Below are 15,850 nucleotides of genomic sequence, written 5' to 3'. Positions count from 1 at the left end.
CAAACTTATGGTCATGCCTGATAACCAATGATAAATTAATTCGTAACTAGATAAAAATCCTGCACTTAGAAAAATCCCAGAACAAGCAGATATATTATATCACAACTATATCTTATCAACAATTATATCCCTGCACTCAGAAAATCCCAGAACAAGCAGATATATTATATCACAACTATATCTTATCAACAATTATAACCCTGCACTCAGAAAATCCCAGAGCAAGCAGATATATTATATCACCAAATAATTCGAGACCAACACTCGACAATTTCCAACAATTCATGCGTAACGCGCCCTCCAACATAATTGCTAATCTGTAAAAGAGAACTGAGTCCCCACACTAAGATCTAGCCAATAAATATTCTCATCAAGGGTAACTATCGTGTTACTTAGGGCATCGCTACATATTCAAGATTGTAATCCAATTTACACGGTTTTATGGAGACTTCTATGTTAATCAGTGGTGCTGGTGAGCAGCTGCCCCTAGGGTGTTCAACCTCACTCTATCTTGGCAACCCCTAGTATCTCTAGGCACTCTCACGGAATGGCCAATATTCACGGCTGCTATCCGGGAATAACTTATCAGAGCACTTGCTCGGATTCTAACCGTCCAATGATTAAGTAAGCATGAGGGCCCCTAGGTCCCATTTATCTTGGCGCCCCTAGGTTTAACCAGCTTATCCTCATCTCATGGCCACTCGTCTCGGTAATGAACCGGACATAAATAAAATCAAGCAGTGTGACGGGGATCAACCGTCTAGGATATGACGGACTTCTACCGTTCATATTTTCTAAATCAGCACTCACTAGACTAACGTCTCTAAGCAACTTTCTATGACAGCCTATGTATATGCATGTATCCCTATACTAACATACAAGACAATAATCATTTCATGTTGCAGCCATACAATATAAGTTGACTTACTTGGAGTCCTTAGCGCTCAGCAAGTTTTCACCCTCCAACGTTCAGTCCAGTTACGCTTAGCCAATACTGTAGTTATCCATACAGTATACTCGGATTAATTATGGCACTCATAATTCATTATTATTATTTTGGGCAGTTTGGTCATTTTAATAAAAGTCATTTGTAAGGATTTACAATCCTTATTTGGTTTTAAACTTATTAAGGAAAGTTATACAAAATATTCGAGACTAAACCTTAAGTCTCGGGGAGACCTATCCTAAGGTCTCGATACCTAGGCTCGGGTATCACAATGGTATTTCCCACAATCCGCTAAAAATCTTATTCTTTCCAGGTATCGCTATTAACCCGCACTTTCGACTAGTCGGTTAAAATATGTAAGATTTTAGCCGGTATTATATCCAGAAAATACAAATAAATTCCTTAATTATTTTTAAAGAAAATAAACTCTTTAAATTTTCCTTTTATTTTTCTTAAGGTTTTAATATCTAAAAACCGTTTTAAGAAAATTGCCTAATTTGTCTTAATTAGGAAAACCGTTATAAATATCTCATCTTGACTAATTAATTTTCCAAAAGCAATTAATCAATTTTACTTACTAGGAAAATAATTTATTTAATTATTTTTCTCAAAATATAGGGTTTTAATCCCTCTTTTAATTTATTAACTATTAATAAATTAAATCTCTTATTTTTAGAAAGAATAAAAACTCTTTAATAAAAATAATTCATTTAAACTCAAAGGGTAAATTTTAGTGAAAATATGATTTCAAGACTTACCATTTTATATCTTGAAATAAACAAAATTTTACTTTTTACCTTATGTTCCAAAATCTCATTTTTACACTAAGTGTGAAAAACCTAATTTTCACATTTTTAACTACATATTTCGTTAGTTCATAACTTGAAATGTACTTACCCAATTGTTACCAAAATTTCCCAATTCCATTTTTGTTATGCCATTTAGGTCTTTGTAAAATCTTAGGTCAAAATGAGCATTTTTTATTGGTGAAATCATTTTCCAACAATGAGGTAAAAATGACCTTATTTTCAAGTCCTTATTTTTTTCCAAACTTTGACAGTTAATAACTTTCAAACCGTTTAATATTTTCTTATCAAATTTTACAGTGGACTAATAGGTTATGCCAGAAATATGTCCACAAAAGTTTAGAAAAAACTGGGTTCATTTGACCTATACAGTGGCTGTCCAAACTTGGTTCCAAAAATAAGAATACGAAAAAACAGTTTTTTACCTAATCTTTGAAATAGCATAACTTACTCATTTCTAAACATTTTTTTGTGTTTCAAAAGCTCAATTTTATGTACTCAATCTCAACAACATCACAGTACAATTTAATTTAACAAAAACAATATACAGTGGCTTCTTGACCCCTTGGAAGTCACAGCTCAAAACATGTTTTGTTTTAGGGTATCCTACAAAACCCTTGGGGGTTTTGGTTCCCATTTTCAAAAATCAATACTCATGCATCATAAAAATTATTAAACAACTACCATAACCTTATTAAATCATCAACAAGAAACTCTAAGCATTAGATATACAGAATAATGCTTAAAACTAAAAACCCTACAACAAAATCATCAAAAGTAAACTTTTTACCTCTTTGGTGTTCTTGCTTAAGGTTTGGACCTTCCTATAAGCTTTGACTCCTTCAAAACCTTTCAAAAACCCTAACAAACTTCCCCCAACAACATAGTCAATTAGCTATTTGAAACTCTATGCTTAAAACTTTACAAAAGTCTAGATTAATGAAACTTTACCTTAGGGAAAACCCTTCCTAGACCAAGACTTAGCTTCCAAGTTTCTTTGGTGTTCTTGGGGTTGCAAATGGAGAGAACACTTGAGAGAGTCTTCAAAAATCAGATGAGAGTGAATGAGGGAGGGAGAGTGGTCGGATTTGGGGGTTAGAATGGCTCACACAACTCTTCAAAATATCACAAAACACTTGAGTGCTTTTCTACCCACTTGCCCACTTGACTTCTTACACCTTTTTCACTCTCATTAAGTTTTAATCACCAAACTTACTATTAATTAATTAAATTAAATGTCTCTCATATTTAATTTAATTAACCACAAAATAAAATTTAACCTAAGGTCCATTCATGGAATAAAATTCCCCATTTCGGCAAAATTAGGCATTTACCACAAAATGCCTTAAAATTTCCATTTTCTTTTAGGTTTATTATTTTTGACCAAACTTTAACTTTTATGAATGTATTTTATGCCCAAAATATAATTTCCATGATTTTTCATTTTATTTTCCGAGATTTTTACCCGATCAGGGTTTTTGTGTCGGTCCAGGACCGAAAGTCTTATCTTGACTTTTAAAATCACAAAATTCATATTTTGGCTAGCAATAACTCATGGAATACTTACAAACAAAATATAATATTATTTAAAATAATATTCTTAACCCGGGGGAAAAATCCCGACCCGAGTCGTTTAAAGGTATCCAAAAACGTAGGACGTTACATCCCAGACCATGCTCAATGACCTGGTAATAATTTCAAGATCATTACTCATTGACTAATCCCATTCTCAAAATGCAAAACCATAAATAAACCATTCTCAAAATATATGATTCCCTCTATGCACATAACAAGGTTTTGCAATCTATCACATAAATGCAAAATCAAAGCAAGGAACAAAGACAGATATAGAAGTTTGTCATATATTCTCATTAGTTATACCAATTAAGTAATGAACATCAAAAGCTAAAATGGCTTGCTGTTTGTTAATTTATTCCAACAAAAACTGAGAAATTACCTAATAAATCACTGAGTTTGTGAGCATTTTTCTTGGTCAAATTTGACTCTTTCTCTCCATTTCCAGGCATAGCTAATTCTTTCGCAAAAATAAGTGCCTAGCAAAGAACCAACATAAAAAACTCCCATGAAAACAAAATAAAGCTGAGAGCACATCAAATTATCCTATACAAGTTATTCATGTTCTATTTTATTTGGAATTCAGCAAAAAGATTTGTTGAACATAATATTGTGTTTTTCAATAGGATTTTGATTTCAGTTTGAACAAAACAAATGCATGTCACTTGAATCAGCATCCAAAGAAGATCTAAAACTGGTTTTTCAGAATTACAACTAGAGAATGAGATAGCGAAACCATTTTTCAAAATCCCAAAACCCAAATTCTCAATCTAAACAAGTCATAACAAAACCATAAGCCTGCAAGGAAAAAGTCCCAAATTAAATTATCAGATATGCCAAGAAAAATCTTAATAGAATAATAAAAACTTGAAATTTTTTGACAGATTTCATAAAAGATCAAAAGCATTTAGATATGTACAACAATCACAAGTATGTTTTGAAAATTAGTAAGTTAATCAATAAAAAAACACAATAGAAGGTGATATACTTGTAGCGCTCATAGAAATGAAGTGCCATCTCCCCAACTGCTGCTCCACTAACAATTACTTTGGCACCGGAATTAGCAACTGCCTTTATAAGCTCCTCAACTTTAGCTTCTTCAGTTTTCGCATAATTTTCTAGCTACAAGTTATTAAAAAAACTATGAGAACTACTTCAAGGCACATAATACATAAAAACGTCAAGGATAACATAACAAGCCTAGATATTAAGAAGTAATTTTATATCAACTGGAGCAAGAACAGAGCAGAAAATTATTCTCACGATGGTGTCATTTGGCATTCCTGAGTCAGGAATACCCACCAATATCATGGGAAAGAATAGAATTGCAAGCCCAAAACTGTCCAGTAAGAAAAGCTTTTCTTTTTTTAATTCATCATTCATTAAGGAGAAAATATGAACTAAACAACCAAAAGAACCCAGAAAAATGGATGCCACTAAACATTAATATAAGACGAAGGAAAATTTTGCACAATACATTAGTTACGTGGAGGATCAAAATTAGCCACAACAACAAAGGCATTGACAGAAAATAAAAAGCAAGAAATAAAGAAAATAAAACAGAAAATAATTGCTAAGTATATTGGCTACCTCGTGAATAAGCAAGCCAGAATAAGAAGAGAAACGTTCATATAACAACAAGCAAAAAATATCCATTTCAGAATTTTACCTGGTCAGCACTATGAATCAGAATTTCTTCGGTCTCTTCACCACTGGAGGTTCCACCATCCACCTCTTCATGGGTCATAGTATCAAGCAAGATTTTAATAGGCCTACCATGATCAATTCGAAGTTTCAAAAGACAAGCTATTACAGTGCTTGGGAAATTATGCAAGAGAAAAAAATAGAAGTTCTAGAATTAAAATTGGTAGTGTTAGTTCAAAACAGAAAGACAAAAAAATCCAAATAATTAACCACATTTTGAACCTAGAAACACTTCGATGCCTCATGTGCAACACCATATACAATACATTATGCTCTGTTCTCTGTTTTTCCCAAATGCAGAACTTTCTCTTACTTTATATATGTATATATATAGTTCAACAAAAATGCTCTAAAGTGAAATTACAATATACCAACTATTGGAGTAAAAAAGAACAGCTTAAAAAGTTAGCTCCATTGGTATAATCAAAACTTACAACTGAATCAAGTTTTGGTATTCTCCAATATTTGGTAGAATTGAATCAGAGATATTGTTATTCCTAAGTACCTTGCAAGGTGTATTAACTAGTTTACATTATAATTTCAGAACAATGAATAAAGAAAAGAGAATTGTGAGCAGAAATCTTGTTGTTATTCCTATGAGTACCAATATGATGCATATTCATTAAAAAGAAAAAGATAATATACTAATCTGACACTTCATTTTTAGACCAAGTTACAAATACCAAATTTCTTCTCATAGATTGACCAACCTATATTTTTCATTATACTGAAAAGATGGGAATCAAAAACACTAAAGACCGATTTACTAGAAAAATGATAAAAATAAAAATATTTTGTATGCATTCATGATAAGCACCCAATTAATGAATAAACTACATTTATACAAAGCAAAAAGAAAAAGGAAAAAGACTCACATCTGGAACGACAATCTGGCCATCAGAGATCTCAATCAGTGGGGCATTAGATGAAAAGCTTTGATTTCTAGTGCTGGCAAATTGAACAAGAGGAAAATGATTAATTTTTAGTTATTCTCTGTATAATAAAACTATTATTCACATGGTATTGAAATACAAATATTCTGGTTGCCTCTCAACTTTTTTAACAGCGACAAAATAAAGAAAAATACTCATCTACTATTATATATAGGTGTGCCAATTCGAATTGTGCAAATGATTAAGGCACAGGAGATTATTAATACACAAAGAAACACACAAGATACCATTGATGTTTTCATAAGACAAGCCATACGATTCATAAAAAAGGATCCAAAGGAACAAACTGATTAAAACAAAATAAAATGTGAAATTGCATAAAGTCGATGATATAACTTGATAATTTGCAACTTGCAACAACATAGTAGCTCAAAATAGTAAATGGCTGACTAACATTTGTAAAAAAAGAAGAATAACCTAAAAAGTAGACAATTTATCCTGCATATATTCAAGTAAACCTTCCAAGTAACTTGTCACCATGTCCTAAAAAAAGTCCTAAAAAAGTCACAAGTAAACCTAGATTTGTATTTGTTTATTTCTTCTCTTTTTCTTGGATGAGGAGCGTTTCATTAAAAAAAAGTGAGATTTGAGAAAAATCTTAATCCCTTATGTACAGGACCTGTGAATGAACATCATATGGAAACACTTGAAAATAATAATAAAAATAATAAAAAGCCAACTAGAATAAGGATTTAACCACTAAAAAATTGATTATAGTTTCTCCATGCAAGCAAATATCAGAAATCCCTTCAGTTCACATCCAAACTAAAGCATCAAACCATAAAATATGGTGCCACACATATCGGTCAGACTAGAGATATATATTAACCAAGTAGCTGAAGTAATAATTATTAACAGAAATTTTCAAATACAAAAACCTATACTCCTGCTAACTATCACATATCAAATTCTTAATCAGCAATAAGCATATTTGTTCATAATAATTAGACTTTATAATTCAAGCAGGTGGTAAAATAGACATTTAGAAAAAGAGGCAAAGGAAAAGAATGCTAAATTTAAACACCATTTCAGTAGAACTCCATTAATGAATAATTTGTTTATCGTCCACAACCATAAGACTCGTAGCAATATATCTCAGATTTCAATCCTCTTCCAAATTATGCATTCAAAAGGGTCAAACCTGGAATGTCTTGTTAAATAATTTGATCCTTGTTGTACTTTCTCTAACTGCGTATTCTCCATCTGATGACCAGGAAAATTCCAGTCCTGAGCCAAAGATCTATTTCTCCAAGCTAAGGCTGTATATATAATGTACTCGCCATCTCCACAAGCAACAACAAACCTCCCATTGGGATTGTGTTTTAAGCTCTGACACCAAACAAAAAGTAAAACACCTTCATATTTGGTTTAAATGCAAAATAAGTGAAGCTAGAAACTAACCTTCTTTAGGTCATCTCTCCAAATTGTAACTATCTCTGACACCTTGCTTGGAAGGTAAGATCGTGCCATTAAATCTGCTTCAGGTATTCGGTTACGGTCCAACTCACCACCCTCAAACAGCTTCATATAGAAGCTAGTCTGAATCAACCAACACAAGAAATGTATGTTAGGAGAAGAATTGCACCTAGAGAAGATATAATAAATAAATAATTTAATTAGAGAGATTCACATTTTACCAAAATTTCAAGAAGAAAGAAGAGGGGGCTCGGACCCCTCTGCAAGACCGAGCCACCTACGACCTCTCTGCGAGACCGAGCCACCACCCCCTCCATGAGACCGAGCCACCCACCCCCTCCGTGAGACCGAGCCACCCACGACCCTGAGCCCATCGTTTTCACAAGACCCACGAGCCCCTGTCATTTACGTCGTTTGCCGATGATAGGGAAGGTCGGGCTCCATAAAGATAGGTGAGAAAGAAAGAGGAAAGGAGAGAGGTCTGGTGGGAGAAAGAGATCTGAGAGATAGAAGATGTGCCTCCTATATCGGTGGTGTAGCCCTTCTCAGGATTTGTCTTCCGTGAAGGGGAGTGAGAGACCGAGAGAGATAGGTCTATGGGAAATGGGTCAAAGGGAAATGGGTATACCAGGAAAAATGAGACATGGGAGAGTATACCAGAGGAGAAAGATTGAAGAAAATGAGATTGGAAATGGGTATAGGGGAAATGGGTACACGGGAAAGGGGAGTTACTATACACGGGGAAGATTGGCCCTTTTTTATTTTACTTGCCGCCTGAAACTTTGATAATATACCATAACTCTTTTTAAATAGTATTATAATGATGTGTTATGGTAATGGGTGTTTGGTGTAGTGAACAATGGAGAAAATATTTTGTGTATTGTCCAATTTCTTTAGTGTACAATGAAAATTTTCAACTGCTTTGCTGGAGGGGTGGAGATCTATTTATAGTGGAGCTCTAATGGCTCCTAATACATTGCGGTCCTTAGGGGCAAGAACGTGTGTGGGTACATTGTTAGGGTAGTGGTACAGGACGTAGTGATGCATAGGGTAGTGGTGTCGATCGTGGTACATGGTCAGGGGTGCTTAGGTAGCGCCTCCACTTTTCGTACGGGTTCATACCACAACTACTTGTTGGATACAGATGCTAGAGTCATGCCTTTCTCTTTTGTAAGGTTCGTACATCCCGTATCTATATACGTGCCTTATAATTGTCCCTCTTACCTTTTCAAGATAAATCTTTTCCCCAAACTTACTTATATTTTGTTGAGTGACTTATGGATTCTTCAATGGAGATAGCATGGGTCTCCATGATGTGTAGACGGGTGCTGAGCCTTGCATAACAAAACCCTTATTCGTAATGGAATAATTTAGGGCTCGGCGTAAGCTCCGCCACTTTGTAACTCACGCAGCCCCTCAACGTACCCCTAGGACTCACATAGCGAGACCCTTATCAAGTGTGCCTTGCATCTCGATGCGAGGTCTACAATCCTCCATGAGCGCACTCGCGTGGCCTCTCGGTGTACCCCCAGGCCTCGCATAGAAAGAACCTTATCAGGTGTGCCTTGCATCTCGGCGTGAGGTCCACAAGCCTCCATGAGCGCACTCGCACGACCCTTAAGTGAGCCCCTAGGATTCGCATAGCGAGAACCTCATCCGCAAGGTTCCTTGGCGCGCACTCGCGAAACCTCTCACCGCACCCCCATGCCTCGCATAGTGAGACCCCTAACGGGTTCTCAACGCAAGGTCCTTAAGCCTCCTAGGCGCACACTCGCATAGTCTGCATTCCTTTGGATGGGCAAGGCATCTTGAGGCGAGCCTCGCATAGCAAGGCCCTTCTGTCTCGGCAGGTAAGCAGATTACTTCAAGATGGATGTGAGGCCCTTGTACCTCGGCATCTAGACGTCTTGGGAAGCCCTTCTTAGGGTCCTGCCTAAGAGACTTTCTTATTATTATGTCTAACTTAGTGACTTGGTGCAGGACGTTTTAAGGGATAATTTCCCATATTCATAGTTTCACAAAAATATAGCACAGTGAGCCATTACTTGTTTATTTATAAAACACTCGCTCTTCCCCATGGTCGAGCAATATGAACATTGCACAATCATGAACTCTTGTTGCTCGCTAGACCATCTTGCCAAAACCTACACCACATATAAACATAGGTAAGAGAAAACGCTTAGCAAGACAGCAAAAACAAAGAAAAGCCAACACTTAAAATAACATTAATCTATCAGAGGAATTTCACAAATTCATAAATCCTAGTCTTGTAACATCAATAATCACTCCTAAAATGTCCGCCGATATTCCAGCATCACACATTTAAAGATAAGGTTTCAACCCTAACAATGATCCTTTGAATCTATACGAGATTCCTCACAAGCTCACATAAAACTTAAAGAGAGAAGATAATCTTAATCTTTAAATCATTAGTAGGTGTAATAATCTTCCTTAATCAATATTAACAATGAGCTCTTAGATTCAAGGATAAACTTATCTCTAACATCATACACAACAATCCATTAGGTATTTAAAATAGCTAATAAGCATCTGCACTCTAGAACCTATCACAACCATGGTAAAGATAAATTATGCAATCATAATATGCACTTAAGCTCCAATACCAAAAATGGTAATTAGCTGAGAAGCATACATAGTAATGAACCATTAATTAATAGGGTCATTAATACCCAAAGGAATTACCAACTCCAAATCTTCGCGTTCAAAAAAATATGGAGATAGGTTCAATATCTCTTAGTCATCAAACAAAAACAGTCTTAGATTTTAGTCATACAAGCTAGTTGTATTCATAATTTTTCTTTAGCAATATAAAAGAGTCACACTCTGAATCACATCAGTAGGCAGTGGGTAATCATCAATTTCTAATCAAAATAAATACTTAGGAGACAAAAATTAGCCTCTGGGACCTCGATTTCTACTAAACCGGGTAGTAGAAATTGTTTTAAGTGCTTAGGTTCGAACCCCCGAGCCTTACCAAACCTAGAAACCAACCTAAGGTAAAAACCCCTAGGCGGGGCACAACCTGACCCTAAGGGTCGTAGCGCGCCCCCAATGTAGAGTCCAAGAACTTTACTTAGCTAGTTAGACAGTAGTATTATAGTAATAATAGTATTATCTTTATAATTGTGGATTTTTGGTTCAGACCGGGATTTATTTGGACACTCATAGTAGTACTTGTAGATTTTCTAAGTTTAACCTATAGTTTAGGAATATTAATTTTAACCTAAGGTTTGATTAATATGACTGATTTTGAGGATAATATTTAATATACTATAAGGTTTAGATAAGAACCAATTAGATAATAGCACATGTTATGCATGGGTTTATTAATGATTAAGTATTTTGAGGATTAAATTTATTAAGGTTAAAATTTGAATACTCTAAGGTCAGTCAGCAGCTTTGAAAAAGTTAGAGGGCTTAGTCAAGGTTGTTTACTCAATTCAAATTAAGCTAAAAATGTGTAATTTCGTGTTTAAATAACCAGCGTATGCTGATATATCGCAGCTATAGGGGGCGATATATCGCAGCACGAAGATACGAAAAACCCGAAATGATGCACGATTGCCTCGGGCATACTGGCCCAGGCGATATATCGCCTACAGGGGGCGATATATCGCCCCTCTCAGCATAATTTGAAAGTTTTTGAAATCGTTCTCCATTCAAACCTTCAACCTCTTGATAAGTCCAGCATCTTTTTGAACGAGTCTTCAGTCTCTGCTGAACGATAATTCAAATTATTTTCACTTAAAAAGCCATTATTTTTATTCAAGTTAAATGAAGATCTCTTCATTCCTAAACTCTATAAATAGGACCTAGTACCCAGCCATTTATTCATCTATTACTCTAAGTTCAGAGGCTGGAAGTTGCTAGGTGAGTGTGAGAGTGTAAACACTTGGGTTGGGGATCATAAGCTTGATCACTATAAGCTTATCAAACACTTAGGAAGTAAGGTTTATTCACATTTCGGTTCAAGGTTTAGATTGATCATAGAAGTACTCAAGGTATCCCAAACTCTAGTCCATTTCTGTATTATGTTCTTTAAAGTTCTCATAGTCTTCTACTCATTCTAACCTTATTCTTATTCTTGGTTAGGAAATCTAAGTTCTTAAGCACAAGGATTTTGGTAAGTATATTCTTAATGGTATAAGTTCTTCCATTCTTTTCATCTCATTCTCTTTAGTATACTCACTTTCCCATAAATGGTTTTTAGGAGTGTTCCAAGGTCCCAAATCAGTTCTCATATCCCAGTTATTTTGGTAAGGAAAATAGGATAGAATTTATATGTTATATGCTTTTATATGTTATCTTATGATTTTGTGCTATGAAATATGTTATGTTAAGTATGATTGTAGACTTGGGCATATGACCTATATGACTAACAAGCCCCAAATATATTATGGGCATATGACTTGCTTAGCTAGCAAGACCCCACTAATCTATTGGGCATATGACTTGTTTAGTTTATGGGACCCCAAGTAATAATGGCCATTATAGTATGTATGTGACATAAGTGTTATGGTATGTTTTTATGTTGCAATATGAATTTTTATGTATATGGCTATATGTTAGATTTTCCTTGCTGGGCATTAGACTCACTCCTTTTTGTTTATATGTGCAGGAAAATAGTTTTAGTGGCGGGTAAGGTTCTTGGCAGCTTGGGGAATGTGTATTGAGGCGAAATGGATTCAAAGAGCCGAGAGTTTCGATTCGAGGATGTAGTTTTTGTTCTTATGGTTTTTATATGTATTTTTCCGCATTTTATTATGTAATCTCTTTTTAATTATCATAATGTCATGTTTTTGTTTTAAAACAATGGGATCCCATATCCTAACTTAAATTTTATGTAAGTTTGACCTTTTTTTTTTTCAAAGTTTTAATAAAGTTATGATCTTATCACTTGTAAGTGTTATTAAGAATTCGTGTTTATGTATAGTTTTCGTTAATGGTCCAAAATTTTAGAGTAGTATGGTCATTACAGTTGGTATCAGAGCAAACGGTTCATTCGCATGAAGTTCTCCTCGATACACACACTCAAAAGCTCCGAATCTGACCGCCAAGTAAGTATTTAAGTTATAGTTATTTTGCTTATGTGTATAGCTAACGATTTTTAGTATTTATGTTTTCAGTTAAGTATGAACAGAGCATTAAGCAATGAGCATATCCGAGCCATTAAGGCTTTAAAGAGAATAAGGGAACCAAGAAACACCATAGGCACACTAGAGAAAATCACTCGGAGATTGATTTTGTTCCACAAGGAGATAGACCATCCTCATATTACTAAGAAAATCATGATGAGAGTTGCAGAGCAATATGTTCTAGTAATTAGGCTTTTAAAAGATTTTCCTTCAGTAATTTCAACTTTAGAAGAAATAAGGGAGACTATAAATAATGATGATGACTTACAAGTAGCCCTAAGATATTATTCTCTCATACTTAAGTTCACCTATAATTTAGAGTTTCAATTCACTAATGAGCAAAAACATAGGATCTTCTTGAATCTTCCCCGAGGAAATTTTGAGGCTCAAGACAATGAGGATTATGAGGAACTGGATGATGACATGCTAGATGAAGGATCGGATGTAGAAGATCCTGATTTTTAGAATAGTTAGTTTTTCATTGTTTGCTTTATTTATTTCTTTGTTTTATGATTGTAATAAGTGAAAACTATTTTTTTCCAAATGAATATCATGTTATTTTATTATCATGTATGAGTTTGATTTTATTTTTCCAATCATAATAAATAATAAGTAAAATAAATAATGAATAAGTTCGGTGAGGGTGGATACAAATCAATGAACCAAGTTTCCTTATTGAGAGTTAGGGGGCCTTAGTAGTGGGAACGATTTTACTGATCCCAGCCCTCCCTCAATATGGTTAACTTTGGAACAAAGATAAGTTTCGAGCCTGAGAATTAAGTCATATAGGATAATTAGAAACAAACTTAGAAAATAAAGATGGCTTGTTTTTCTAAGTATTGAAACCCACTTTAATAATAAAGGAGACTTGTATAATTTTTCATAAGAAGTCATAATAAATAGGTCTGAGATATGTTTGTCTTAGAATAAGTTTTTGCCTTAGAGCCTATTAGGGTAAGTTCTAACATGTTCTTGACTGTTAGAACTTTTGGTGAAGATGTCGCTCCGAAGATCTGCACGCACCAACGGAAACGCCTCCAACGATGTTCCAGCGAACAATGACGCCCCTCCAGTTCGCAGAAGGGGAGTGCGTACTACTGCTAGTCGCAACGTGCCGGCACCGCCAGCTGACAACACTGCGGAGATCGCCAGACTACGACAACAAGTCGAGGAACTTCTGTAGCAACAACACCAACAGGCTCAGCCTCCGCCGCAGCCATAACAAATAGCCTCAGCACCCCAACAAGTTGGTCCATATGGGGGATGGCCAGTGGAGAACTACGCACCATATCCAATACCGAATATGGAGCCAGTGTATGAAAGGTTCCGTAAACAGCACGCTCCAAACTTCGAAGGGACTACAGACCCCTTTGACGCAGAAAAGTGGCTAAGGAATGTGGAGCCAATTCTTACACACATGAATCTCAATAATGCGGACCGTATATCCTGCGTCTCGTCATTACTCAAGAAAGATGCCAGAATATGGTGGGACTTGGTTCAGCAATCGCATGATGTCGCCAGCATAACATGGACCCGATTTGTGGAGCTGTTCCACAAAAAGTACTACAACTTGGTTGTACTCGCTTCAAGAGTTGAGGAGTTTGCCAACTTGAAGCAGGGTACTTTATCAGTGGCGGAGTATGCTCGTCAGTTCGACCGCTTAGCAAATTTCGCATCTGAGATGGTCCCAACCAATTTTCTGAGGGTGAACAAATTTTTTAGAGGACTTCGACCGAAAATCGAGATGGGGGTTAAGCTAGCAAACCCGGGGAATACTACATATGCCAACGTTCTTGAGATGGAAATATAAGTAGAAAGGTTGCAGGCTAATGTAAGTAAAGAGGAAGCCAGTAAGCCTGAACCTAAACAGCAAAGTCAACCTCAGACCAGTCGGAAGAGCAACTATAATGGCAACAATCAGTCAGGCAACAACGGTAACGGTCAGAAGAGAAGGCATCCTGACAACAAGCAATCTGACAGCGATAAAAAGGCACGAACAAATAATGGGGGAAATAGGGCGGGCTACGTGGAATACCCGCCATGTGCTAAGTGTCAGAAGAAGCATCTGGAGAATGCAGCGCAAACACAAAGGAATGTTTTAGCTGTGGTTAGGAAGGACACCGCAAAAGAGATTGTCCTCAGCGCAAGCCAGAAGGAAAGAAAGACGACAAGATGGTTCCTGCTAGGGATTTTACTTTAACCCAAGGAGAGGTTGATGCTAGCAATAAGGTGGTCACAGGTCAGGTTTCTATCCTCAATAACTTATGCTCTGTATTGTTTGATTCGTGAGCCACTCATTCGTATATCTTGTTATGAATGATAGAAAGACTAGACAAACCTCGGGATAGGTTTTTGATGGCTCAACTAAATAATTTTAGTTGATGTCCTGGTTGCACCCAAGAATTTTCTTGTCTAATTGCGTTATATGTGTTAGGAATCAGGTTTCGGACCTAGTTGTCTCCAGGAGTTTTGTCTGCTTAATAGCATTGTACCTGTTAAGAATCAGGCCTTGAACCTGGTTATATCTAGGGTTTACTAGTTGTCTTCTAGTTTTTGTTTTGTCTTAGAAATTTCCAAACTTAGTGTGTATTCTGAATTATTTTTAAAATACGAGCTTTAAAAAGCCGTTGAATAATCAAATTTTCCAAATTCTAAGTTTCAAACTTTATCTAAATATACTAAACTCTTTTGAAAGCTCTCTTCGGTTATGTGCCCCCCAAGCGACTAGAACTTATACATGTTCTAGGTCGCTCTTACAAAATCAGCACGTGACACTTCACAATAATAAGATGAAAATATTGACTACAAAAAATCCAATTGTTATTAAGATGAAGCGAATTTTATAAATAAGCCCTACATGAAACAGTAGTAAAAACATTACAGAAAAAAGTAATTATGCCATCAACTACTGATAGTATTTTTTAAGGTGAAAGGCATTCCAGGTCTGTGGGACTATATCTCCATTTAACCAAGCTAGTTTAAAGCTCCCTTCTCGTAGGATTTCCACAATTTGGTACGACCCTTCTCAGATCGATCATAACACATCGTCCTTGGGATATTTATTTGCCAAAAACATCCTCCAAAGCACTAAATCACCGAGTCCGAGTGTGCGTCCTTTTTCCTTCGAGTTGAATTAGTGAGTGATTCTTTATTGATAATGGGGGAGCTGCAATTGTGATGCTTCTCATTTTTTCTCAATCAAATCCAGTGATGCACTGAGTAGCTTATGGTTTTGATCTTGATCAAAGGTTTTCTATCTATGTGTCGTCACCAGTGCCTCAATCAGGCTCATAT

At 35.7% G+C, this 15,850-nt stretch overlaps 1 protein-coding gene across 1 annotated transcript; it reads right to left on the bottom strand.

Annotated features, from left to right (window-relative positions):
• Positions 1 to 4,191: 4,191 nt before the first annotated feature.
• LOC133815520 (T-complex protein 1 subunit theta-like) lies at positions 4,192 to 5,139 on the bottom strand. Its single transcript, XM_062248354.1, has 2 exons — positions 4,997 to 5,139; positions 4,192 to 4,449 (listed from the first exon to the last, which is right to left on the bottom strand). Exons 1-2 carry the CDS (start codon positions 5,072 to 5,074, stop codon positions 4,252 to 4,254), a joined length of 276 nt encoding a protein of 91 aa, XP_062104338.1. The 5' UTR covers positions 5,075 to 5,139; the 3' UTR covers positions 4,192 to 4,251.
• Positions 5,140 to 15,850: the final 10,711 nt, after the last annotated feature.

The sequence above is a fragment of the Humulus lupulus genome, chromosome 1, assembly GCF_963169125.1.
Source record: "Humulus lupulus chromosome 1, drHumLupu1.1, whole genome shotgun sequence".
Lineage (NCBI taxonomy): Eukaryota > Viridiplantae > Streptophyta > Magnoliopsida > Rosales > Cannabaceae > Humulus > Humulus lupulus.
Note: the sequence above shows the minus strand (reverse complement) of the source record. Positions and strands in the feature narration are given on the sequence as shown.